At 32.4% G+C, this 26,662-nt stretch overlaps 4 protein-coding genes and 1 long non-coding RNA gene across 5 annotated transcripts; 2 read left to right on the forward strand and 3 right to left on the reverse strand.

Annotated features, from left to right (window-relative positions):
* The first annotated feature begins 659 nt into the window (after positions 1 to 659).
* Positions 660 to 1,306, forward strand: LOC130498582 (uncharacterized). The gene is made up of 2 exons (XR_008937467.1): positions 660 to 770; positions 1,143 to 1,306. It is a non-coding gene; the product is annotated as an uncharacterized LOC130498582 (long non-coding RNA).
* A 2,404-nt stretch (positions 1,307 to 3,710) lies between these two features.
* Positions 3,711 to 4,719, reverse strand: LOC108820027 (chaperone protein dnaJ 49). Its single transcript, XM_056991632.1, has 2 exons — positions 4,611 to 4,719; positions 3,711 to 4,425 (listed from the first exon to the last, which is right to left on the reverse strand). Exon 2 carries the CDS (start codon positions 4,397 to 4,399, stop codon positions 3,761 to 3,763), a length of 639 nt encoding a protein of 212 aa, XP_056847612.1. The 5' UTR covers positions 4,400 to 4,425; positions 4,611 to 4,719; the 3' UTR covers positions 3,711 to 3,760.
* A 229-nt stretch (positions 4,720 to 4,948) lies between these two features.
* On the forward strand, positions 4,949 to 6,631 carry LOC108819446 (uncharacterized). The gene is made up of 6 exons (XM_018592486.2): positions 4,949 to 5,102; positions 5,218 to 5,334; positions 5,700 to 5,780; positions 5,880 to 6,005; positions 6,113 to 6,163; positions 6,258 to 6,631. Exons 1-6 carry the CDS (start codon positions 5,100 to 5,102, stop codon positions 6,501 to 6,503), a joined length of 624 nt encoding a protein of 207 aa, XP_018447988.1. The 5' UTR covers positions 4,949 to 5,099; the 3' UTR covers positions 6,504 to 6,631.
* LOC108819445 (iron-sulfur protein required for NADH dehydrogenase, mitochondrial) lies at positions 6,524 to 8,780 on the reverse strand. The gene is made up of 8 exons (XM_018592485.2): positions 8,255 to 8,780; positions 8,060 to 8,168; positions 7,844 to 7,966; positions 7,660 to 7,757; positions 7,444 to 7,570; positions 7,284 to 7,369; positions 7,079 to 7,204; positions 6,524 to 6,974 (listed from the first exon to the last, which is right to left on the reverse strand). Exons 1-8 carry the CDS (start codon positions 8,327 to 8,329, stop codon positions 6,774 to 6,776), a joined length of 945 nt encoding a protein of 314 aa, XP_018447987.1. The 5' UTR covers positions 8,330 to 8,780; the 3' UTR covers positions 6,524 to 6,773.
* Positions 8,781 to 11,675: 2,895 nt separating this feature from the next.
* Positions 11,676 to 24,076, reverse strand: LOC108820028 (probable disease resistance protein At4g19530). The gene is made up of 5 exons (XM_056992012.1): positions 23,512 to 24,076; positions 14,387 to 15,524; positions 13,966 to 14,289; positions 13,001 to 13,882; positions 11,676 to 12,661 (listed from the first exon to the last, which is right to left on the reverse strand). Exons 1-5 carry the CDS (start codon positions 23,979 to 23,981, stop codon positions 12,110 to 12,112), a joined length of 3,366 nt encoding a protein of 1,121 aa, XP_056847992.1. The 5' UTR covers positions 23,982 to 24,076; the 3' UTR covers positions 11,676 to 12,109.
* Between the last annotated feature and the right edge of the window lie 2,586 nt (positions 24,077 to 26,662).

A 26,662-nucleotide genomic window follows, 5' to 3' on the forward strand; every position in this document is an offset into this window, starting at 1 on the left:
CCATCCACCTCCCAAGAAAAAGTTGATCATCTTGAGGATCAGCTTAGGAAGATCTTTGATGAGTATAGAAGACAGCTCTCCTTGACTCCTATTGTGAGCTTTACAAAATCATATTCCCGTGCTTTTGAGCAAGGAACTGAAACCGAGGACTTTGGTGTGATGGATGTAAGTTTCTGACATTTATCTATCTAACTCGTTTGATTTATTTTTTCTAATATTCATTCTAAACTTCTTATTTTGTTTACTGAGAACATGACTTGTTTGAGTTAGATGACATTCCAGAGCCTGCAGAACCTGGAAAGTCAGCATTGGATATATATTTAGAGGAGCAAAAACTAGAAATGAGAGCTCATCATGATTTGAATGTGTTGCAATATTGGAAAGAGAACAGGCATCGTTTTGCCGCACTAGCATTCATGGCAATGGATATTCTCAGCATTCCTATTACTACTGTGGCTTCTGAGTCTTCTTTCAATATTGGAGCTCACATTATAAACAAGTACAGAACTCGCCTTATTCCTAGAAATGTGCAAGCTTTGTTGTGTACTAGGTCTTGGATTCATGGCTATAAAGTTGATGGTGAAGGTACAATCTTATATAAACTTTATATACTTTGCTCCATTAAGTTTATATATCTATTAATATTTGGTTTCTTATGATCTGTAGATGAAGATGATGAAGATGAGATCGTCATTATCCGGGGAGCTCCAACTCAAGCACTAGTAACTTCAAATCAAGACCTCGTTAATACCATGGAACTATAGCTGGTGGTGAGTCTTACTTCTCTAATTTATAGATCGGTTTGTATGTGTGTCTGTGGTCTCTGTTTGTTTGATGAGAGAAAGAGATATAGCTGTGCATATTTCTTGATATAGATGTGCCTGTTTGTTTGAGTCTGTATATATCAAACAATACAAGTTCTTAAAAAGCTCCGTATAGGAACTAGTAAATCTATAAGGATGACCAAATCTGTGTAATGACTAATGACTGCTTGCCTCTGCTTCTGTATTTATTTATTGTATTTACTTACTATTAGTGGTGTCTTTTGTTTGAATTTCATGCGATTGGTTGAGTTAGAGCAGAGGCAGTGAGTTCGGTCTGAGACAGTGAGTGACTTATGGTGTTGTGTGTTGTTCTTTCAGGTACTGGCGACAGAACCAAACTTATATTTCCTTGTGGCCTTGTGTATGGAAAAATATGGTTATGAATTTATGATCTTTCTTGCTTTTTTTTTATGGGAAAATCTTTCTTTTTTTATCTTATAAGCTGTGGATTGTTATAAACGTTTAAGAGTATGATTTAATCACAGTGAACTTGCATTTGCTTCTCTGTTTTTTAAAATAGTTCATTACAAAGATGTTGGGTTGATGGGTCAACCATTAACCCATCTGACCCATTTAATTTAATGGGTCATGGGTCAACCCAATCCATATATTAAATGGGTTGGGTTGACCCATTTGACCCATTTTGACACCTATTTATTTGAAAAAAAATAGCCTATGTTAGAGACATATTGTCTTTGCACACTTCCTTTGAATCATTGATAACGACTATTCAAGTGGTACAGTTTGAATATTTCCACTGTAATTAATATTCAAAATTGAAATATTTGAAGTGTTGGCCATTCCACAAGCAAGAATACATACGTGATGTGGAAAAGTTTTAAGTCTATCAAACTATAATTAATCATCTCAAAAACAAATTTATTGTAATATACGGCTTAAGATAATAAATGTTGTTAGGCATAAAAATAAAAAAGGCAAAATAAATCAAAGACAAAATCTTAGAAGATCTTTATTTTAATATAATAGATTAATAATAAATGTTGCGTAATTAGAGAAATATAAGGTAGGATCAATATATAAATATTGTTAGTCTAATGAAACGGTCCAAACAATTTGAATAAGTCGACTTTTCAAAATTGCTTCTGTTTTAATATTATAGATAGATAAAATCATAATTGGACATTAAATATAAATATATGGTCCCACTAATATAATAAAATAATAAATGACATATACCATCCAGTTTATAATAAGAAATACTTGTGAGACTGAGAACATCTTTAACTATATTATATTCCAGTAAAAAAATCATTTTTGTTGTTTTGATCATTTTGAAATAATATATCTACGGCTTGGAAAATTATCTGTAAATTTTTATTCAATTCGTTATCCGTTTCAATTTTAACTAAAAAATCCGGATATACATAACTCTATGAAGCAAAGAAAATATTGTATACAATCAAAGTAAATCACAAATCTAATATTTGTAAGAATGAATATCTAATTTGATATGTTATATACATATGTATACATATATTTAAATAATTATATATAAGTTATATAAACATTACAATTTATATAAATTTAAAGTATTTTTGGTTACGAAATTTATTTTATTAGGTATTAGAATTTTAAAAGTAAATATCTTTTTATTTTTGTGATAAAATATTGTTATTTTATATTATTATTTTTTTATTTTTTGTAGATCAAATGGATATTCAGTTAAAAAATTTAAAAGTAAATATTTTTTATTTTTGGGATAAAATATTATTATTTTATATTATTATTATTTTTATTTTTTTTGTGGATCAAATGGATATTCGATTAAAGTTTTTAAAAGTAAATATTTTTTTTCTTTTTGTGATAAAATATTTTTTTTTTATAGATCGAATGGATTCTCGGTTAAAAAGATAAAATTTTCTAGATATCTAAAATTCACCAAATATGCAAATTGTTATGGATTGGATAATTAATTAATTATTCGGACAAAACAGATCGAATCACGGATACCTCTAAAAATTCGGATACATGATTCATGTCCACCCCTATTTATATATTGGCTCCTGAATTTGTAATTTTATTTTAGTATTTCCAATAAAGTTTTATGCAATCTGGGTCGATCCGCTGAAGTTTCCCCGGTTGCACCAACATATGGCAAAGTAATCTCTCCGAAGAAGAAGCTTTGATAGTGTTGTGTTTCTTCTTTTATTTTGAGCATGCTATACCGGGTTTTGATCTGAAAATTTTGGAAATAGGAAAAACATGCATATCCAAAACGTTACAAATAGTTTCAAACCTGAAAAAATAATTCGATACTAAACATTTTCTGCTAAAATACTATCAAAAACATATATTAGGTCAAGGACATAAAACAAAGCTTGTTCCATTTGTGAATGCACATTTCTTTGGCAATCACCACTCGCAATCCAAACTACAAAAGAAGTTTGCGAACGAAGTCTGCTGACGAAGTTTGTTGTATTAGATACCTATATGAAAATTTTGAAAATATGAAAATTGTTTTGTAAGTTACAAAAATTTGTGTTTAAATCTATAAGACCTTTTTAGATAACATAATAACAAAAGAAAATCACCCTTCAGTTTGAATTATAATTATATTTCTGTTAAAACACAAAAGCACATCTAAAGATACATTTTACCTTTTTGGGAGAAGAGAAGATTAAAAATATGAAAAAAATACAAGCACAAAACAATATAAAATATCATTAATTTCTTTTCTTTGTAAATTTAAAATATCATTAATACATGAGGAGAATTGATCTTAAGTTTGATCATATATCTTCGAGTCAAGTATATTCACCTGTTTAACCAAAAAGAAAAACTTTAATTCTATTCACCTGTTTTTAAAAGAAAATAAGCAAGTTTTACTTTATATAACGAGGTAAATAAAATCAAATTAGGTTTTTAAAAAATCAACATCTTATTAGACTTCTTAAAAAAAGTCAAACAGTTAAGACTTATATGTAAAATCCATACTGTACATTGTAAACCCTGCGGGCTTGCCTAACATTTGCCCGTGGAATTTGCTCGGTTGCAATGTAAGTCTTACCACACATTGGACAAAGTACGGTCTTGTTAAGATAAGGATCCCTCCAATATTCGCATCGTGTCTTACATTCAGTGCACTTTGTCCAAAACTGAGTTGATGGTTTCACAGGCGCCTCCTTAGCCTTCGCACTTGTTGGTGGTTTCTTCTCCTTCCCCATCCTCCTTTCATCATAGAGGACTCTCTCATCCCAGTCAGATAACAGAGACCAGGCATGTAAAACCAGCTTAAACGCGCCTTCCGCTCCATTAAACTTGTTCTTGTCCGGATGAAGCAAAAGGGCTAACTTCTTGTACTGTCTCCTCACTGTTTCATCATCAGCCATAGAATCAACACCAAGAACACCGTACCACTCAGATTCTGTTCCTCCATTGATCTTGACTGCTGCAGAGATATAAACATCGATCATCATCGACACTTGTTTCAAGCCATCAAGCTCCGGGTACATATTCTGAGCCTTGTTAGCAAATTTCTTGGCTCCATCGTAATCTTTCTCTGAAAGTTTCTTCTCAGCAATATCCAATGCCCTTTTCGCTTCATCCTTATCCATGTTGTTGATAGTTCTTACTTAGTTCCCTGGAAACGTTTCCGGATCAAAAAAAAAGTTAGCATCAGAGGAATGTTTCTACATTAATTAAACAAAATCACAAGCAAAATAAACAGATTTTCTACGGACGAATTTGATTAGGTTTTTGTTACATTCTAAACCCTCTTTGTGATAATCTAAGAATGAATTATATTAAACCACCAAAGCTTTATACCTTTTATTCACTATCAATACGAAGTTTCTTAGGAGCAAAAATAAGAACTAAAGCATGCAATAAACACTCTCTAGTTCGGATGATTCATATAAATTGATTGCTTCTCCTTTTATAATAGCAAGGTTACGTGCTCCTGATATCATAAGTTTTGTGATTTTGTTCTCCTAATCCCGTTAGTCTTCGTACACTCTCTTACCGACTTGATAAAAAGGAAATATCAAGATCTTCGGTAATGCAAGACACATATTTTGGGCCAAGACTTTTAATTGAGGCCCACATGCGTCGTTACCGTATAGCCACTCGAATTAAGACACATGTAAATTCAAAACAATTGAAAAAATAAAAAATAGAAAAATAATTAAAACCACCTTCTCCCTCCGATGTCGGTCTCCTCCATCGTAAACACTTGTTGTCACCGAGATTTCTAATTTTATAAACCCTAATTCTCTCCTCCGCCGTTCCAATCTCGCCACATTGGTTCCGTGAAGAATGGTAAGTCACTCTTTGGTCCGATTCTAGATTCAGTCTTAGATCTGTTTCGTGATCTTGATCACTTATTATGTCCTTGAATTACATATTTGAACGTTCGCTAATCGTTGCCTTACAGGTGGAGAATTCAGTAAAACCATCCTCAAAAGACACACTGGCATCTAGACCAATGGCTAGAAACCTAAAAGGTGTTGGTGATCTTGCAGAGGACTTATCTCATATCAGTGATGCTGAGGTAATAAAAAACAAATAGTATATACCTTCTTATAAGTATTTTATTGATGCAGCAAACCTAGTATATAGTTTGTTTATGTGGAAGTTTTTATCTGAATTTTGAATCACATGTATGGTTGTTTTTAGTCTCTGTAACACACAACAAAATTGGTTCCTGGATTGTGGCCGAACATAACGTCTGTTGTTACACATGTAAGTTCCCATCACGCGTTAGTTTCCACTTGGTTCCCCCACCATGTCCCCCTAGTCTTGTGTGTTTTTCCTGCTGCTTTAAATTATATATAATGTTTAGTTTAATGTATGAAACTTCCTGATGAAACCTAGTTTTATGTGCTGACTTTTGTGTGTTTATGGCTGCTCTATCAGGTTGCTGGTTATCTGAATACTAAAAAAGAGTCCCTTCTGATGAAGATGGCGTGGGAGATGATGAACCCTGATTACAACAAGGTATTTTTGCTTTTATCGTTTTCGATGGTTTATATGTTCTGTTTACTGTTTACATTGATGTTCTTGTTAATGATAATTTCATTTTCTATCGATTATCAGGGAACGCAGAGGAGACCTACTACAGTGAAGAAGAAGAAAGATCCTATTAGTAAGACTGCTGCTCCTCCTAGCAAGAAAACTTTTCCAACCACAACACAAACCAATGAAGAAAGTGAAAAGAAAAAGGTCAGTTGCTCCAGCTTGTTTCCTGTTATATTATTTAGTTTTAGATATCTTTGGATCTTCCTTATTTTTCATCTGTAACTAAATTTATTGTGTCTTCTTGTGTACAGCGACTGAGTTCATATATCAACTTGGATGTCTTGGATAAGCTATTTGATGATGTAAGTTTACCCCTGTTTCTAGTGTTATCTGTCACTTCATCGAGCCTCTTGTTTCTTTGTATAGTCTCTTATTTTTGTATTCACATCTGTGTAGGAGGAGAACTCTCCGAAGAGGACTAAGTTAGGGGAAGCAGTCGTTGTCAGTGACCAGATGGAAATTTTACAGCAAAGGAGTGAAGAACGCCTTTTGGAACCTGAGGATTCTGAAGAAGGTGAACCGGTCTGGAACGAGGATGATTACAGTAATGAAGATGCTAATGGAGGACAGGACGAGTTCTATGGTGACGCCGATCTTGAATATGAAGATGAAGGAGAAGATAATGAAGATATAATTTGGTGATCTCATCATACATTGTGAAGTGATCTTAACATATCTTACTCAACAGCATTGAATTATTATTTTTTGACAAAAATCTTTTAAATTACATTCATTATTTTCCTATCAAATAAATGAAATCCTTCACATTGTTCAAAAAGAGTGCTCTATTTTGTCTTCTGCAGATACTTTCTTTTCTCAGCAATTGCAAAACATTCTCTATTTGGTACTGTAATCCGAGAAGGTGAAGCACCAAGACAAAACTTGGTTTTGGTTTTATAATGCCTCTTGTCCTCATGGCTTGTTCTGTGATGAGTGTGGAACGTTAAGTTTCATCTGAATATCATTCTCTGGATTATCCCGTAGCTCCTTGAGCCTATTCACCACGTTTAGAGCTAGATCTTCATAAGCTTTTGATACTACAGATCCAGGTGAAGAAACAACCACAGGAACACCTTCATCAGAACCTTCTCTGATCTTCATTTCCAGTGGAATCTGTAAAAACAACCGAGAAGAATCAAACAAGACTAAAGCAAAGCTTCGGTTATGGCTTATAGATTTATTTACCTCACCGTTGACCAAAAAAAAAAAAAATTTACCTCACCGATGAGTTTCAAGCCCTTCTTTGCAGCCATCTGGCGTGCTCCTTCTTTCCCAAATATGAAAGAAGCTTCGTTACAATGAGGACAAACAAAGCAACTCATGTTCTCCACAAGTCCCAAGATCTAAGTATAAACATGAAGAAACGTTAAGAAGCTAATACGAAACATATATATTAGTCAAGGGGATTATAGATGGTCGTACAGGTACTCTAACTTTGTCGAACATGGAGATTCCTCTATTAGCATCAGCAAGCGCAACATCTTGTGGAGTGGACACAATCACAGCACCTGGAAACATAAAGCACACTCTCGAGTGAACTACACACACGACTTGTCTAATCCAACAACAACTAAATACACACCTGAGAGTTTAAGGTTTTGGGATATGGTAATCTGAGCATCACCGGTTCCAGGTGGCATATCAACAACAAGAACATCAAGATCTCCCCAATCAACTCCTCTTGTCATCTTAGCAAGAGCACTCATTACCTGTAACAACAATAACCACAAGCTCTGATCACTGAACCAAAAGTTTAGAACTTTCATGAGTGATGTTAAAAAAAAAAGGAAACACAGACCATAGGACCTCTCCACACAATAGGTGCATCTTTCTCTACAAGGAGTCCAATTGACATGCATTTAACTCCATAGTTCTCTACTGGAATCATCTTCATATCTTCAGAAGATAAAAAAACAAGAGATTATAAAGATGAAAAATTACAAAAGCTAATGTGAATGAAATGCAAGAGGTAATGCATTTACCTTGGTTAACTTGAGGCTTTTGATTGATACTCATCATGATGGGAACAGATGGTCCGTACACATCGGCATCAAGCAACCCAATCTTGAGATTACATTTGTTGGCTAATGCAACAGCTAAGTTCACTATATACATGAACAACCATAAAGTTGTCTTCATTTTTGAAATTCAATTCTCTGACACAAAGTTTTTTTTTAAGGAAGATTCTCTCATGTTACCAGCAGTGGACGACTTTCCAACTCCGCCTTTACCAGACGCAACGGCGATGATATCTTTGACTCCGGTTAACCGGAGCTCCGTCGTCCTCCCGCCGGCGCTTGCAGAGCTCTGCCAAAAACACGAAAAAAGGTGAGGGTTTTTTGGTTAATCAGAATCGCAAACACCGTTAAACGAGAGGAAGGAGAAGTTTGTACGAGTTGGTACGCCGAGACGGAAGCTGCGCGGATTTCGCGGCGGCGGAGAGACCGAAGAAGCGCGACGGAGGCCATGGAGAAGAGAGAGAGAGTGTCGTGACGAGAGCAATTTACGAAAAGCGATGAACTTTATGCTGAATTTTCCTAAAACCTCAGCTTTCCCACGGAGAAAGGCGACGGCGTGGATCTATTAGAACGGTTAAAAAAACGGAGGTGGGGTTTATCGTAAAATGCAAGAATCATCAAGGGTAAAAGAGTAAACTTGATAAGCATAACGGAGTCCGGTCTGTAACTCGAACTGTTCCTGTCCTAAACAACTCTAAACGGTGGCTGATATCTCGTTCAATACAGTAAAGAATCGTAAAGTTCTACTCTTTCAGTTTCCTTCTTGCCATCTAAATCGTTTCTTTTTTTTTCATTGAAATAGAAATTTTATAAATCGACCCGTAACGAAAATGAGGATTTTGATTACAAGCTTCAATTCAAACAAAATTTCTCAACTCAAACTATTCCTAATTAGCTTCGCTCGATCTATATTATATTTCCAGCGCGTTCTGCTAACTCGGATTCATAATCCTCGAGAACTAGAATTTTCTGTATGAAGGGAGTTATCGTATTTAACATTTTAGTTTCAAAAAAAAAATTCACATTTTATCTTTAATAATAAAAAGATTATATTAGTTTGAATATTATGTTTATAAAATATTTTTATAGCCGCCAAATTGTAGGTCTAATCTGAGCACTGATAAATAGATAAAGACGGGATGGACCGAAGCTCGAAATTTACATCTTTTGGTTGAAATTGGAGGACTAGTCTGAACTGCTAATTCCATATTTTGGTTGAATATGATGACCAAAGCTCGAAATTTACAATCCTTCTTGAAGTTTATGCACCATCTCCGACACTACTTGTTGTTCATCCTTTTTTATTTTTGCTAAATACTTGTTTGTTGTTGCTCATCTTTATAAGTTACATTTATCTTATGGGGTATTCAGATGCACAGACCAATTTTAAGCCGAACTTGAGCACCTCGAGTGTAACTTTCTCATCTCTCACACCAAGTTCAAGGGAAGCTGTACGTGTAGATGCATTTTATAGCAAATAATTAAAGACATGTTCTGATGCCATCTTATCTAAGCTAGTTTGTTGTCTTGTCTGTTCTAATGTTTAGCCAGGCGCTCGAAGGCCATCCACAAATCTTTACTTTCTACGTTCCTACTAAACTTGCATGTAAGTTAAGTTACATTTACAAAGATAGAACTGGAAACCACGTCAAAGCTTATTTGAAGTCAGCTAGACATAGTTGAAAATAAATTAATCGTAAAAGTAACGAATTAAAATTGGTTTGCCAGCCAAAACATATGAATCAATCATACAATGTAAATATATAATCCAAAATATAATAATACAACAGTACCAAACTCAACAAAGTTTTAAAGTATGACTTGACTTCTTATTATATGAGAGTCAATACATTAGTATTTCTTCACAATTTGGATTACATTTTCAGGATTTAATTGAACTTCAACATACTGCAAATAGTAGTTTTTGAAATAGAGATCAATTGTTTTTTAGATATCTAACTATAACAATTTCATACGATTTCATATGAGTTTTGTCAAAAAAAAACAAAACAATTTCATACGATAGACTTAAATCTTCTAGGTTTTTGACCAGAAAAATAGTCCACCAAATGAACAAAGGTTAATGCTTCAATAATGCTAAAACTTCATGAAATCATTTATAACAAATGTTGATGACCAACTCGAGACAATAAAACGGCATTCATATATAAATTCAGACAAATCTGTTAATTTTCATGTGACCATCTGACTTTTCATACAAAATTAGTTCCCTTATACTCTATGTACTATCTAATTTATAAAAAAACACTTGCCCATCATTACTAATTTAAGTTTCTTGCATAACCTTAAGAAGTCAATACCTTGCACTTTGCTGCAACATCAGCAACATTCCCTTATAAATCCATAGAACTCTCTTCCTTTGTTTCTGCACTATCCTCTTCACCTATTTCTCTTTTGCTTACAGATTTCAACTAAATTCCCGTAAGCGATGGTCGTTGTGTATTTCTCGCTACCATTGTTCATATTCATGGTGTTCTTAGCCATCAGTGGTTGTGTAGGATGCTTCTACATGGGTCGACATCAAGGGATAACTAAAGTTGGTGGACCTGGAATGCCAACCGCTTATCCGACAGCACCACAAGCTAATCAAGGTTACAATGTTGGAGCTCAACCTTGCCCTCCCAACTATGCTGTCTAGTCACTAATTGTGTACCGTGTGAGGTTAAAGAATTATCATAAACCGAAACTATGTTTTTTCTTGTCTTTTAGTTGTGCTATTGTTTACTTCAATTTGGATCATTAAAGTTTAGTTTCATATTTTTCAACGTCTGTATCCCACAACCACCTTATCAAAGTATAAACTATGGAGTCATCATGATGTCCAAAAAGAAATGACGGTTATTTACCATATCATTAACTATATGAAAATCAGACTTCTGTAAGCTGCGGCCATCTTGTTCTGAAGAATGGCCAAAAGAAGTAGAATTACATAGCGTCGCAGTAAAAAAAGTAGTTTACATAGCGATTTCACTAAAACCTTGAGCTAACGTATTAATCTCAAGTTAATTACCAGACCTAACTGAAACCCACCTAAAGTTAAATACCCCAAACAACCACACACATTTCGCAAAATAACACATGCAGACATTAAACGCACAATAACACATGTATGTACATGATACAAAGAAGGGGAAGATAAAGCTGGCCACAAGTAAAGGTGGAGTTAGAAAGTCTTCCACTGCTGGTACAGAACCACATATTGATTGATTTTGGATGTAATCTCCCAATTTGGCTTCTCTGGTAAGAATGTAATTTCCTCTACATTGTTTTATATCTGCGATTCCATATTTGGGTGGGATGATGACTGAAGCTCAATATTTACATCCCTTCTCGAAGGTTATGCTCCATTTTCGACATTAATTGTTGTCCATCTTTTTAGTTACATTTATTTAATGGGGGTTCTTGAGTTCTTCAGATACGCACACCAGTCTTAAGCTGCACAATTTAGCCGATCCCCTCGAGTGTAACTTTACATTTCTCATTTATCACACCAAATACAAGGGAAGCTATGTACATGCACCCTCGGTTAATTAGGTTTCGATTTTTTTTTTCCAAAATAAACTAAAGTTTTTAATTTTTGGTACAAGTTTAGGTTGATTTGGTTAAAATTTGGGGTAAATTCAGTTCAGTCCGGTTAGTTTTAGTTATTTTGGTTAATACGGTTAGTTGTATGGTTTCAATCTAGTTTGGTATAACTTGATATAATTGGTTATAAAAAGTGGAAATCGAGTTAAACCGATTAGCGGAACGAACCGTGGTAGACCAAACTTTATACTATTACTCTTTTTTTTTGCCAAATTGAACGAATTCTTAGCCGAACCGAACAGAACTCTTAACCAAATTCAAGGGATGAGAGCTTGGATCTCTCTAGACCGGTTAAAACAGAAGTGAATTTTCACGTAAAATGGGCAAAAGTACTAACTCTATAACACTCACTCGTAGCGTCTCTTCTGTAACTTGATCGGTCTGCGCCATCCCAAATCGTTCAATGAAGTAAAGTTCTCAACTCTAAGGTAACATCCTTGAAATCTAAAGTCCTACCTTTGACCTGAAGATACATAGAGAATTACATATGTTGACCGGAGACATACACAAAGGGTTCTTCGATAAAGCGAGCCTTGCGTCTTGAGGAAAATTGTTTTGGGCTGAAGCAGATACTTGAAGACACGACACGGCTAGTTGTATCGGAAGATGAAGAGCTATACTTGATTAGTTTTGGATGCCATTTGATCCAGTCGTGAAACCGCCATTCCTTATTTGGGTTGAACTTGCGTCATTGTTTGCATCAGATGCATAAACCAATCTTAAGCCACACTTGAGCACCTCTAGTCTAGCTTCCTCATCTGTGACACCAAATTCAAGGGAAGCTGTAGTTGGAGTACATGCACCCAACCCCTGCTGCTCTTCAAGACATTTGATGTTGTTCGAGCATCTGATATAGCAAATAAAGACATGGTCCGATGCCATCTTATCTGATTTCTTGCCATGTCTGTTCCAACTTCCAACCAGGCGCTCGAACGAGATCCCTGGCCCATCTTTAAATTTTAGGTTGAACTTGCATGTAACCGAGAAAGAGTTGATGCGTTCTTGGCTGTTTGGAAATGATAGGACTGCACATAAAGCTATCCCAACAAACCTATTTTCGTTCCAATGTGGGGAAAGTTCAGCCTTTAACACAGATCCAACTGATTCATGGCAAAACCATGAAGGTACTTCACAACCGGGAAAGCAAGTGCTGAACAAAGCCTCTGGAACAAAACCCTGCAAAAAGTAGTATTACAAAAGTGACTCATAAAATCGTCCAACAGAACGTGCAATTGAAGCGATCATATGGTCCGAATTAACTAAAAAGTAAAAAAATATTAAAACTTTTTGAGATAAATATATAAGTTATGATATAAAACTTAAAACTTTTAGACATAGTACTAATTTAGAGCTGATAATTTAAAAAAATGATGTCAAATATATATAAATAAAATTATAAACTATTAAAACTATTCTATTATATTATACTATTAATATTTTATGAATATGGTCTATAAATAATTCGAGACGGCCTGCTTATAAACAATGGACAAGTGGATAAAATGGGAGAGATACCTCACTGCAGCGTTTTAGTGCATCTGATAGCAATTGGCATTTCCTTTGAGCGTAGGATGTGATCTCCTCCTTTGCAGTCCGGTCCAATCTGCGGCAGTTGGTGAAGATGAATGTGGAATGAATCTGCTCCGTTCGCAAACGAGTAGCAAGTGGATTTGCAACTGTTCTTAGCGACTCGCACCCGTGAGCATCTAAGTACTGAAGGTTTGGTGGAAGCTCTGGGATAGATAAAAGTTTTGTACAGTACTTCAAGTCCAGCCATTTCAGTTTCGTTAGCTGGCTGATGTTCTCCGGAAGGCAGATGATTTTGCCATTTCCGGACAGTGATAAACGCTCAAGTGAGGATATGGTAGGAATCTTTGTTACTGATGTCCCATCAAGCAGTAAAATCTGCAAGAAATTCATGTTCTCCATCTCATCAGGGAGAATACTGAGGATTGAACAGCCAGAGCATACTAGTTCTTGCAGGTCTTTGAGCTTGTCAAATCCTTGGGGAAGTTTCTCCAGCATCTTGCAGTCTTTCACGCTTAATATGACGAGCCTCACCATGGTCGTAGGAAGTTCAGTTATTGCAGTGCCATCCAAGTATAGAGCTTCTAGTGTTTCTGAAACCACAAGAAAATTCTTGAGTTTTGAGCAGTTGCTGAGGATGAGTGTCTTTAGTGGCACACATTTGGTATCAAGAAAAGACTCGAGGGCCGTGCAGCCTTTCAGATTCAGGAGGACAAGACTTTTCATGCTTTGTAATTCAGGATCCACTGTTTCCAGCGCCGTGCAGCCTTCAAGGTTCAGTCTTTGTAGTTTTTGAGCTTTTGATAGCCCTGACAAGGTCTTCAACTTGCTTGAGTGATTAAGATCAACCCACTTTAGTTTCGGTGCATCCTGTGACCGACAAAAGAATTAGTTAAGCCACCTTATCAACCGAGCATTTTTTTTTTTTTTGAGCTAGTTATCTAGAGACGTACCTTATGATCCCAAATGTGTTCAACTTTGCTGTAAGGCAGCTTAAGGTCGACTAGATTTTTAGGGTTGAAATTATGTGGAAGTTCCTGTAAAGGATACTTTAGCCAATGTAAACATCGAACCTCTTCCAATGGGAAATCAAGTTTATCTGGGAGGTATATCTTGTGGTCAGGATTACATTCTTGAGGACAGTGAGAACTGTAGAGTTTGAGGTATCTGAGATCACGCATCTTCTTGAAGTGCTCCTTGCATAAGGCCCTTTCCTTGTTCATGTGAAATAAGTCAAGAAAAATACCTTTGGCTTTGACATTATTGCCACTGGGTCCCTGTAACCACCAGTCACAACCACAAATTCAGCAAAGAGAAAGAAGAGATGAAAAGGTTTGAGTTATCTGATCTATTAATTAAATGGGACAATCTCACTTTCTGGTTCTGCAGCACTTTCGTTATGTCGCGTTGATGTCGCCCTTTTACGCCAGCTTTCGAGTCGGTCTCTGTGGCGAAAGTATAAAGAAGATCATGCATCTCTACTCGGCTGCTGTCAGAGATATTTATCAAGAACTTATCCGCGAGAGCCTTGATTATATTAGTCTCTTGGGAACCAGATGAAGAATCCAGTACGCTTTTTACATAGGACAAATCGTGGGATCTGAAACAAGCTATGTCTAGAAATGCATCCTTCTGCTCTTGACTCAGCTCGTCGTAACTTACTTGCAAGACACGGTCACGAATGCTTTGGCTGGTACTCTGTGCAAGTGACTTCAGTTTTTCTTCCCAGTAGTCCAGGGGTTCCCCACGAAGCTCTTGACCCAATAGCTCGAGAGTTAGTGGGTGGCCCCTCACGTAATGCACAAACTCTTCAGACAGCTTCATGAAAGTTTCCTTATCATCTTTGTCATGATCAAAGGCATAATGATGAAAGTGGTTTAACCCCTCTCTGTAGTCCAACTGGGGGACTACATAAATATCATCAACCAGATCGTGTAGCAATGACTGGTCGCTTGTTGCAATTAAAATCTTGCTGCCTTTCAAAATCCATTCATGGTGACCCTCGAGAAGAACTTCTATCTGCCTCTTGCTATTCACCCCATCAAGAACAATAAAAACTTTACGTTTAACTAGCTCCTCCTTGTAAAGCTCGTATCTCTCTTCTTCGTCTATGTCGTGATATTTTAGCAACTTCTTCAAGAGCATCCCCGGCAGGTTGCAGTTCAGGCCTGATGCATCGAACTTGACAATATCACTTATATCTTGGAGCAAGCCACGACTCAGGAACCTGCGTTTCCACTTCTTGTAGAACTCCTTCACCAGTGTCGTTTTGCCAATGCCGTGCATCCCAACAATTCCGATAATACGAGTCTCCTCTTTCTCAATGTTGACCTTGTCTTCCAATTCGTTGAGGCGTTGTTTGAGTCCGTATTTTTCTGTCTCTGCGTCTCTAGAGTGATCTTCAGTGTTCTGTGAGTGATACGAGGATCTCCTGGTGCTTTTGTCTGGTGATACTTTTCTTAGAGCTTTTAAAACCCCTTCGACTATATCATCAATGAACATGTTCTCGTTTCTGCAACACAGTGTCAGCATCACAAATTATAGTAAGGCAGTTACAAATCATCTAGGTCCGATTGGTACAGACTTTCTCTTTAGGCTGTTGCTTTAGGGGGTGATTGGCAAGGGCGTAGCTTTATATTTTTGCTGTAATATTTAATCTGCAGATTTATTTGTTGTAGCTTTGATTGATGTAGTTTTGTAAAGCATTTATTTTATGCTCTAGAAATAAAGCTTTCTAAAGCCATATTTCAATTTTGTAGAGATATTTTTGCGGTGAGAATTTTTAGGAAAGGAAAACTTGATTGGTTGACATACATGTTTCTCAACCAGAAAACATCTACACCCACAACCAATCATTCTCTTAGACGGTTGGCTGTAAAGATTTTGACTATTAAAATTGTTTGTATTATTTTAATTTTAAAGAAAAGATAAAATTAATAATCAAAATTATAAAAGCAATAAATAACAGTTTTAAAATTTTCATTATAAATATAAAATTATTGGGGAATTTTCAAAAATACTCTAAACCCTAAACCCTAAACTCTATACCCTAAATTCAATACTTTAAACCCTAAACCCTAAAATTTCAACTATAAATCCTAAATCCTCAACTCTAAACCCTAAACTATATACCATAAACCCTAAAACATCAAATTTAAACCCTAAATCATAAACTTTCAAATCTAAACCCTTCACTAAAAGTAATGGTAAAAATAGTTAGTGTAAACATAAAAATTGGTAATATGAAAATGGTATTTTTGTTAATTTCCCAAAATTATTCCAATAATAAAGAAAATATATATATGAAATCAAAAGTTATACAATATGGATTTCAAAATAACAAGAAAAAAATAGCGAAGATTAATTTATTAAATAAAGTTAATAATAAAATTAATATAAAGTAGAAGAAATATTTTAGTTATTATAGAGAAGAGAAAAAGTATTTTTCCATTAAAAATAAAAGAAAAAACTATCTTTTTTTTGTAAAGCCACGTGAATGGAACTATATACATTTTCTTGATAAAGGGGAGAGAGAAACAGAAAATGGCTTTGAGAACTTTGAAATCCTTAAAATTAATAAAAGCCTGATTGGTGAAAAATAGTCTTTAAGAACTTTAGATTTAAGTCAAAGCTTTCAAAGCCAAACCCCAATCGGACCCCTAATCTCCCTGCTTCATCAAAGCAAATTTGACGCATGGATAAAACAAAACAGTTTAATAATCGAATTATTATTGAATGAACTAGGAAAACCTTTTAAATGAATTAAAAATTCCACACAATAAATTTGTTTATATTAGATTATATTTTAGTACGTTCAAGTATTTATCGAACTCACTTAGAATATGTTCTCATCTTTACTATTATTTACGAAATTATTTTTAGTATAGGTTTTGATTCACATTTTGGATAAAAATGTTAGTTGGTATTAAATAGGAGAATTTTCAAAAATATAACTTTGGATAAAAATGTTAGTTGATACTAAATATGGGAATTTTCTATAAATTTTTCTTTATAATATTATCAGTTTTTGAATTTTTAATTGGTTCAACCTTGAATAACGGATAATTGACGATTTTTTATATTTTTACCAAATTTTATCAGATTTTTAAATTTAAACCAAACTATATATATACGAATCACCGGATTTATCGGTTCAACTGCGGATGGTCGGATATTAAAATACTGAATAATAAAATTAAAGACACATACTTAATTATTTTTTAAAAATAATTATGTAGATAAAAGTTCAAAAAGTAGTAAAATATGCTTATAAATATCACATAAAACTGAATACACGACGTTGGTCAATAATTTTTTTTTTTGAACTTAACGTTGGTCAAGAGTCAAGAACTTACTCGCACATTCATTTACATTTAAATACACGGCTACATTTTGCAGGGAGAACCTGCATGATCTATCAATTTAAATTAATGCTATTATTTAAGTTTTATAAAATAAGTAGAAATAAGGATTAAGATAAAATTCCAAATATTTTCCCATAATTTTAAGTAATCTTTCTTATTTCTCATGTGATTACAACTGATAATCACAATTTAAATCTATACCAGTATTTTGAATTTATTTGAGAAGTGATTTTGCTTATCAGTTATATTCTTCATAATTTTAGGTATTTTTGCTTATTTGCTATATTCTTATAATTTTTATTGAGATTTATTTATTTAAATTTATAATATTATTTCAATTTTATAAAATAAGTAGAAATAAGGATTGGTATATAATTCCAAATACTTTAACTTTATGTAATTTGGGTTAATTTTTATGTTCTTGTGATTTTAACTAATGATTCACCAGTTTAAATTAATACTACTATTTGAATTTTATAAAATAAGTAGAAATAAATATTAGGATGAATTCCAAATATTTTTATCCATAATTTTAGGTAATTATAAGGATTATGATAGAATCCTAAATATTTTTCTCTCCTAGTCTTTTAAATCATATTTGTTATAGGATAGGTAGCATAATATACATCAGTCAATTTATAATAAAAATAATTTGTGAAAACTCCATTATGTGTAAATTATATAGTGCTTGTCATTTAATCATTGTGCTTCAGTTTTTCTCAAATAAAAATTAAATACACATTAATTTATCTTCATAATTATCAAACAAATAAAACCAATGAACTAATTTCCATTTGTATGTGCTGTCATGTTAATTTATCTGTTATAAGTATATCATGTGTTGTATCCTTAGTACATATGTAAATAATAAAATAAGTAGACGTAAGAGTTTAGACATAATTCTAAGAATATATCCTTAAAATTCTTTTATGTATATATTATTAAATATACTGCTTGAGTTAGTTTTAAAATTATTACTTTATATAATATGTGAATTAATATTTTAATATGTACTAGTTTATTTTTAGCTACCTTATAGTTTTTAAATAATTAACTAATATCATATTTGAATCCACCTTACATGATTTTCATATTTATAAAAATATGAATCTGTAGCCGGAAAACTAAAAAAAATATCTAAATTCTGAAGTTTTCTTCAAATTATCTGAATTTATAGATAAATTTTGATCATAACTCCAACTTAATAAATAATATTTGTTAACATTTCAAATTATTTTATATTATATATCCAAGTAATATAAGCGTTTTCAAAATTACTATTTTCTGAATTTTATATAAATACTAAATACAGCTCATATATGGTAATTTTTCCTTTTGTTTTCTTTTTACTTTTTTCATAATTATGAGATGCATATGTTAATATAATCAATATAGAGTAATAAAATTTAATGTTTTTCCCAGTATTTATCTATTAAAAGATATTTATCAGTTTTTATCTACAAATTTAATTTGGCAAAATTATTAAAAATTTTAAATATATACAAAATTTACTTATCACAAATAATATTTAAATTATATTATTCCACGATATTGCGAGAACATATTAGTATATAGATATTATCCACACCTTGTCAATGCACCAAAATTCTTTATTTTTCATAATATATATTTTGAGTTGAATATGTTTTTTATAAGCCCTATTGACTATCTGGTTGGCCCAAAAAGAACACACTTAGGACTATATAGCGGATTCGCTACCACACTGTATGATCAGATTTGAATACTTCTCAACTAATGTCAAGGGATGAATTGATAGTGTATTATAATCCACCATGTTACCAAATAACCTCCTAGGTTGAAGCCCGATCTAGACTTGCCAAATAGTACTAATTTAGTTTCTGGGAGAGCATCGAACTCAATATAGGTACATGCTGAACTCAAAAGATCACCCCTAGATTATTACCACTTGATTAAGCTGAATATGTTGAGACTGATATATTAAAACTAAAACTAGACTCTTATCTACATTTTCAAAGCACATAGTTATTTGATAAAGAAAGTTTAATTATATCTAGTTTTTATATATTTTTATAAAGTACTTTTTGATTTTTTTGGTAGTAAAATTCTTTATTTTTGTTTGATTTAGAATAATTTTTATTTTAAAAGTTAGAATATATAACTTCATTAATTTATAAATTACTACATTAGTTTTATTTCTTTTTATGTTTTTATAAATATTATGATAATCTATCATTTTAACTCTTTTTACATTGGTCAAAATTTATTTTAAATATTTTTATAATCAAAATGAGATAATTTGTTATATAGTTCTTTTTGTTTTGATTTTCTATTTTACATATTTTGTGAAAAATATGCAATTGTATAAAAAAATCCGACTCAATATATAACCATTGAAATAATATAAATTAGTAAATTTATGTTTATTATTGTTAATTTAAGTATATATTGATTCTGAACCGGTGGTTTCTTAGGCTAGTAGCTTTCTTGTTGTAAAAAAGTATATATTGATATTATTTTAAACATTATGGACTATATAAAGAAATTTTTTGTTTAGAAAAAAATAAATCTGTGTTGTTTTATGTGCATATTTTATTAAATTTTCAATTTAATCAATAAAGTAGTTAATATAATAACCTCTTTAATTGTATTTAGAATTTAATTTAATATAAATAAATAAAAAATACATTATTAGAATTTATTATTTTTGCCTTATAATTAAAATATTTAAGTAATAATACTTATAAGAATTTTATTTAATATAAAAGAAAATACAATAATTATAATTTAATTTAAAAGAAATTGAATATATTATACATTAATTCAATAGTTTAATATTTTATTCTTGATAAAAAATTAAGAATATAAAATTACTAATGGAAAATCCGTAAATATCGCGTTAGGTAAATACCAATTTTATATATTGTTTATGTTTATACTGATTTTATATAATGTTTACGTTTTAACAAAATAGATGCTCTAGTGATATGTGAATTAAATTGATCAAAATTTTCATGTAAGGGAATTTTCCAAATGTGATTCAAAATTTGATTTTTATTTTAAAAGTATACAAACTTGAATCAAATGCAAAAGTAATCAAAATATTAGTGAAACTATAACCAGTCCCTTATGACCAAAAAAAAAAACAGAATTCATTTTTATGTATATGACTCCGTAAAGTCTTCTGAGGTTTTGTAAGTATAAACTGAAGTTATAAAAACCGAAGTCGTGTAACTATAAACATTTGTAAATTATATAAATTAGGATCTGGTAAAATTGAATTGTTCTTAGCATACATGAGAGTGAATATAGTGTGTCATGGTATTCTTTGGTTAAGGATTTGATAACATATGTTGTAGTATTGTATGTATTCTTAGGGTTAGTTTTGGAAGCTAAACCTTTTTTTTAAATTAATTTTGACTTATATGTGTTTAGTTTTGTATATAACAAACACTTTAAAAGTTGATTTTAAGTTTTTATGAAGTGTTTGGTTCTAGCTATTTAGTTATTTTTAGTTTAGGGTTTAGTGACTTAAGTTTTCCAACAAATAATGCACTATAAAACTTACGCAGAAGTCTTCTGGGCGAATAGTAAATAAAGACTTCCTAGAAGACTTTCAAGTAAATCTTCTAAGAAGTCATCTATTAGAAGACTTACTTAAAATTCTACTGAATCAAAAATATTTAAGCTTATTGGAATTATTGTCTCCATAAGCGAAAAATTTAAAATTTAAGCGGCAAACTCAAAAATTAAGTGAAAATTAAAATTTCAAATTTATGAAACTTAAAAAGTATATGATCTAAGAAGACACACTAAACCGTAGACTTGATATTCTTGAATTTACTTAATACTTTTGAAAATTAAAAACATCATAAAATTACTTAACAAGTTTACAAAAACTAATATAGAAGATTTCCTTGGAAGTTTTCTCGAATTAGCTAGAAATATTAATAAACATGAACGTTGGTAACTTCATAATTAAAACCAATTAAATTATGAATTTCATTTCGAATCCCCAATATAGACTAATATACATGAATTAATAAGAAAATGTTAGAAGCTTTTATAGTTTTAGAGAAAATGAAAGTTTATTAAACTTTGGCTTATAAGAATTCCACAAAAATTTTCCGGAAAACTTTTAGGAATTCATTTATTTAAGTCATTTTTGCAATTGAAAAACTATAAAGGAAGACTTCCAAAGAAGTCTACTCTACATGAAACTTCTTTGAAAATCTTCATTTGTAAATATTGGCTTACTTTTGCTTTTGATTTTTTCTGAAAATACCATAGAGACTTCCCGATAAGTCTTCTACGATAAACATGTTAGTTTTATAATTGACCGAACTGTGTCGAAATTTGATTTTCTAGAAGACTTATATGGAAGTCTTCTACTAGAAGAATAAAACTTAAATATTTAGTTTTAACTAGACGACTTCCATGTAAGTCTTCTCAGGTTACTTTTTCAATTGAAAAATGAAACTTTAATATTTAATTTTAATTAGACTACTTCCATATAAGTGTTTTGGCAGAATACTTACACAGAAGTCTTCTGTAATAACCAATTTCTTGACAAAATCTCGGAAAAAACTTTATAAGACCTCCGTGTAAGCCTTCTCTCGTATAATTTACATGGAAGTCATCTAAATAAAATTAAATATTTAAGTTTTATTTTTTCATTGCAAAAGTAACTTGAGAAGATCTTCACCGACAGTGAAAAGACTTCCACTGACAGTTGAGAAAACTCCATCGGAAGTCTCTGTTGGATGACTTCCATGTAAGTCTTCTAGAAAAAGTCGTATTTTTGACACAATTCGATTAATTGCAAAACCAACATGTTTATCTTAGAAAACTTACGAGTAAGTATTGGTATTTTTGAGATTTTTTGTTAATAAAGAAAAGTTGGAAAACTTCCAGAGAATTCGTCTCTAAAAAACAGACATAAAATCAATTGCAAAACTAACTTTTGTGTTGACCGAAAGACTTCTGTATAAGTATTCTCCTTGTAGAAGACTTACACGGAAGTGTTCTAGCGAACATATCTGGAAAAGAAATTCTAAAATCATTGTTAGATCCAGTGAGGTTCATGTTTAGCTTCTCCAAGCACACATCACTTATTAATGAAAATTACTCACTCGTTCTTGACCAAGAATAATGAACTTGAATAACTCTAGTAAGCTTATTAATTTTGAAATAAAAATTTGGAATTTTAGGATGAAATAAAAGAGTAAGTGAAAGGGAAATGGTTTGTGTGTGTAAGAAATAAGAATATGAAGATGTAGATATTGATTATAGGTGAATTTAGAGCTTGAAAGTGTTTGTTCATGGTAGTTGATATATTGATGACAATGTTGTAAATAAAAGAAGAAGATAATGATTGAGTAAATAACCATTTTCGGAAAAAATAATAATAGCATTTTTGTGAATAATCCGAACTTTTAGGGTGAAAAGGATAAATGAATATTCCAAAAAATCATGAGTTAGTTTTGTGTTCGACTTTAAGTTTTGAATCACTTTTTCAAAAAAAAAAACTCTATTTGAATTGATTATAATATCATAAGTTGACTACCAATTTTTAAAACTATAGTGAATCAATAATATCCTAATATCTTAGTTTAGAATTTAGTGATTATTGTTTAGGGTTTAACATTCAGAGAATCGAGTTGGGGTTTTAAATTTCTATAAATGTTTTATAAATTATTTTAAATGATTTTGGAGTGTTAGTTTAGTCATTTTCATCGTAAACTAGAGATTTATGAAAATAGTCATTTTTTAAATTAATTTTTTTAAATAATATCAAATTTCTGGTATTATTGAAAATTTTCTATTTATATTAGGGAATCGACCTAAGTTTTTTTAGAAAATGAATAAATAATACCTTCAGAAATAAAAAATAGTTCCTACCTAGTCTATTATCAAATAAAGTTAGCAGTAGCTTAACATTTTACCGAAAAATACAGTTAGTAGTTCTAAAAAATATATTATTTCATTTACTTTCCTGGTTTTCTTAATTTTACCGTTGGATCGAATAAAATCTCTTTGATATGCGTTTGAGTTCTAGCTTGGTTAAAGCGGATGTTTTTCAAAAAAAGTTAACGCGGATGTTTATGAATTTTAAATATCATACTTTTAGAGTAAAAATTTAAAATAAAATGTTACCTATTCCCGTCAAACGTCAAGCCTATCAGCTCAGAAACAGATTTTAGAGCCTCCTTCCATTTCTTCATTCGGTCATCAGAGTCTTCACCAGCATTCTCTCTTAACGCATCACCGAACGCTCCTTTTTGATGTTTAACGATATCTGGACTCAACTTGTAGAAGATGGGAATGGTCACGAGATTGCCTTCGTCCATGCATTCTTTTATCTTAACTAGCTCGTTCAAGCACCAAATGGACTCTGTGTACCGATGGGAGAAAATAGCCAGTGCGATTTTTGACTCTTCGATTTTCTCGAGAAGGGTATTTAGTTTCTCGCCTTTTGCCGCATTTTCATCTATGAAGACATTGATATTTTTCTCCCTCAAGGCCTTGTCTAGATGGCTGATGAAGGTATGACGAAGTTCTTCTCCTCGGAAATTGAGGAACACTTGGTACGAAGGTACAACACTGGCTACAAAAGAGCCGGCCATGAGAAAATTAATATGCGTGAAAAAGTGATTTGGGGTTTGTTGGATTTGGTTGGAGATGAAGATGACATCGTAGACGACTCCTTAAAAATCTTTGAAATATTGATCAACTCCAATATTTTAAGATATTACAATTTACGCACTGTCTAATATTATTATAGTCAATTGTTTATCGGTCGTTATTTTTGTCGGTCCAAGGATATTAGCAGGGTCCTTGAGAAAAATCAAAGGAATATGATATTAACATTTAATGGTTTTGAAGTAAAAACCTTACCTTGTCTTGAATATATTTTTAGGGAAATTGCACAGGAATTAGGAAATAGAGAAATTAGTGAATGAAATGTGAATTTGTATTTGCATAGTGGAAAAGATGAGATGAGTTAATATTATATGCGTAATTAATATAAGAAACACATTTTGAAAAATAAATATTAGTCAAATATATATAAATGATGATCAAACACAATTTTCATGTTACAAGCATAGGCGTTGAATCCTAAAACCGGTAATCGAGTTAAACAAAAGACAAGACTTGGGTTCACCCCTATGGTGAACTTTTAAATTCACCACCTCTCTAATAACTAACTAAAGTGTCAACTAGATTAATGATTAAAAAATTTTAAATAATTTTTTAAAAAACCAAAATAATAAAAAAAATAAATAATGTCAAATTTAATAATGTTAATGTCATTATCTAATCAATAAACTCAAACTCTATACCCTAAATCCAAATTCTAAACCCTAAACTCTATACCCTAAACCCAAATCTTAAACCCTAAACCCAAACCATAAATCATAAACCCAAAAACCTGAACTCTAAACCCAAACCTATACTCTAAACCCAAATCCTAGACTCTAAATCCAAAACGTAAATACAAAACTCAAACCCTATACCCTAAATATTTAGATTAATATTGATGTTGTTCTTTTAAAATTTAAGGTTAAGAATTAAAGTTTGGATTTAGAGTTCATGGTTTGGGTTACGGTCTAGGGTTTGGGTTTATGATCTACGGTTTAGGTGTAGGGTTTATGGTTTGAGTTTAGAGTATAAGATTTGGGTTTAAGGTCTAGGGTTTGAGTTTAGGGTATAGTTTTGGGTTTAGAGTTTTGATTTTTTGGTTTATGATTTATGGTTTGGGTTTAGGGTTTAAGATTTGGGTTTAGGGTATAAAGTTTGTGTTTATAAGTTAAAATTTAAGGTTTAGAATTTGAATTTAGGGTATATAATTTGAGTTTAGAGATTAAATAATGACATTAGCATTATTAAATATGATATTATTTATTTTTAAATTATTTTATCATTAATCTAGTTGGCACTTTAATTGGTTATTAGGGAGATGGTGAATTTAAAGGTTCACCATAGGGGGTGAATCCAAGTCTTGTCCTTAAAAAAAACTAATCATATAATAAATAAATAAAAATTTGAACCAACACGTTTAGACTAGTGGTACTTGAAGAAAAACCACAATATGATAATCTGCAGTTCGATTCCAGTTAGCCACCAGAAGATTAAAAATATCGGTATTGTCGGGATCTACATAATAGTCGGATGGCTCCGCCCGCCGAACACTGTGGTTAATTTAAAGTTGTTTATTTAAGTATTTAAACCAGGACAAAGTAAGAAATACAAAGTTGGATGTTTGAGAATAAGAATAAGTAATCAATAATATCAGAGCTTGTAATCGTTTTCTCTCACTCTCCTTCTTTTTTCTCCATTTTTTCCTCTTCTTATATATACGTTTTCCCCTTCTCCTTGCTTTACCTACCCCGCACAAATATGATGATGACTATGTGGTAACATAGTCATCGGCGGAGCAGTTGATAGATATGTTCGGCACCGAGACTAGACCTGGGATATCACATCACGTGGCAATCATAACTTCTTAATGACAACTGATTCATGTCTTTTTTCCATAACTTTTTGGAGAATCACTCTAAATCCCCTCCCTCTTCTTCTTCTCCCATCAGTGTGTGATTTCCAGAATCCACAGATGATGATATTTTGATTATTCATCGGCTGGTCCCCCATTGCGGGGATGGAATGAGCTCTCGGCTCCAGAACTTCCATTCAACACTGCCATTTCATGGACACTCTGGCCAGAATCGTATCCTCTATCTTGTCGAGTATGTCGTCAAACTCAAAGAAGGTAAAGGAGATGACCCCATGATAATCTTGAGTGGGACAAGCACTTATTTGTCCTTCCTTTGGTTCTGACTTACGCGGCAATGAGGAGGACTGAGTCGAATTCCTAAGCGCGCCTTTCTGAGTTGGGCGGCAGCCAGAGACAGATTAGGTACGAGGGACAAACATATCAGTTGGGGTTTACATATCCCTTCAGTGTGTGTTTTATGCAATGAGGGGGGGGGGGGATGAAACGAAGCAGCATTTTTTCTTTGATTGCCCTTACAGCAACGATGTATGGTGCTATTTCACATCTCGGCTTCATTTGTCTCCTCCTATTGATTTTGAAGAAGTTCTGAGATGGCTGGTGCTTTCTTCAAGAAACTCAAATGTTGCAACCATTATAAAGCTCCTCTTTCAAGCATCTTTATATTATATATGGCGGGAGAAAAACTCGAGATTGCATACAGATGTTGCTAGATCACCTTCCTCTATTATTGGAGAAATCAAGAATCTGATCAGACTTAAACTTGACCCGCTGTCAAGGGATCAGCAGGTTCTA

This window comes from Raphanus sativus, chromosome 8 (genome assembly GCF_000801105.2).
Source record: "Raphanus sativus cultivar WK10039 chromosome 8, ASM80110v3, whole genome shotgun sequence".
Classification (NCBI taxonomy): domain Eukaryota; kingdom Viridiplantae; phylum Streptophyta; class Magnoliopsida; order Brassicales; family Brassicaceae; genus Raphanus; species Raphanus sativus.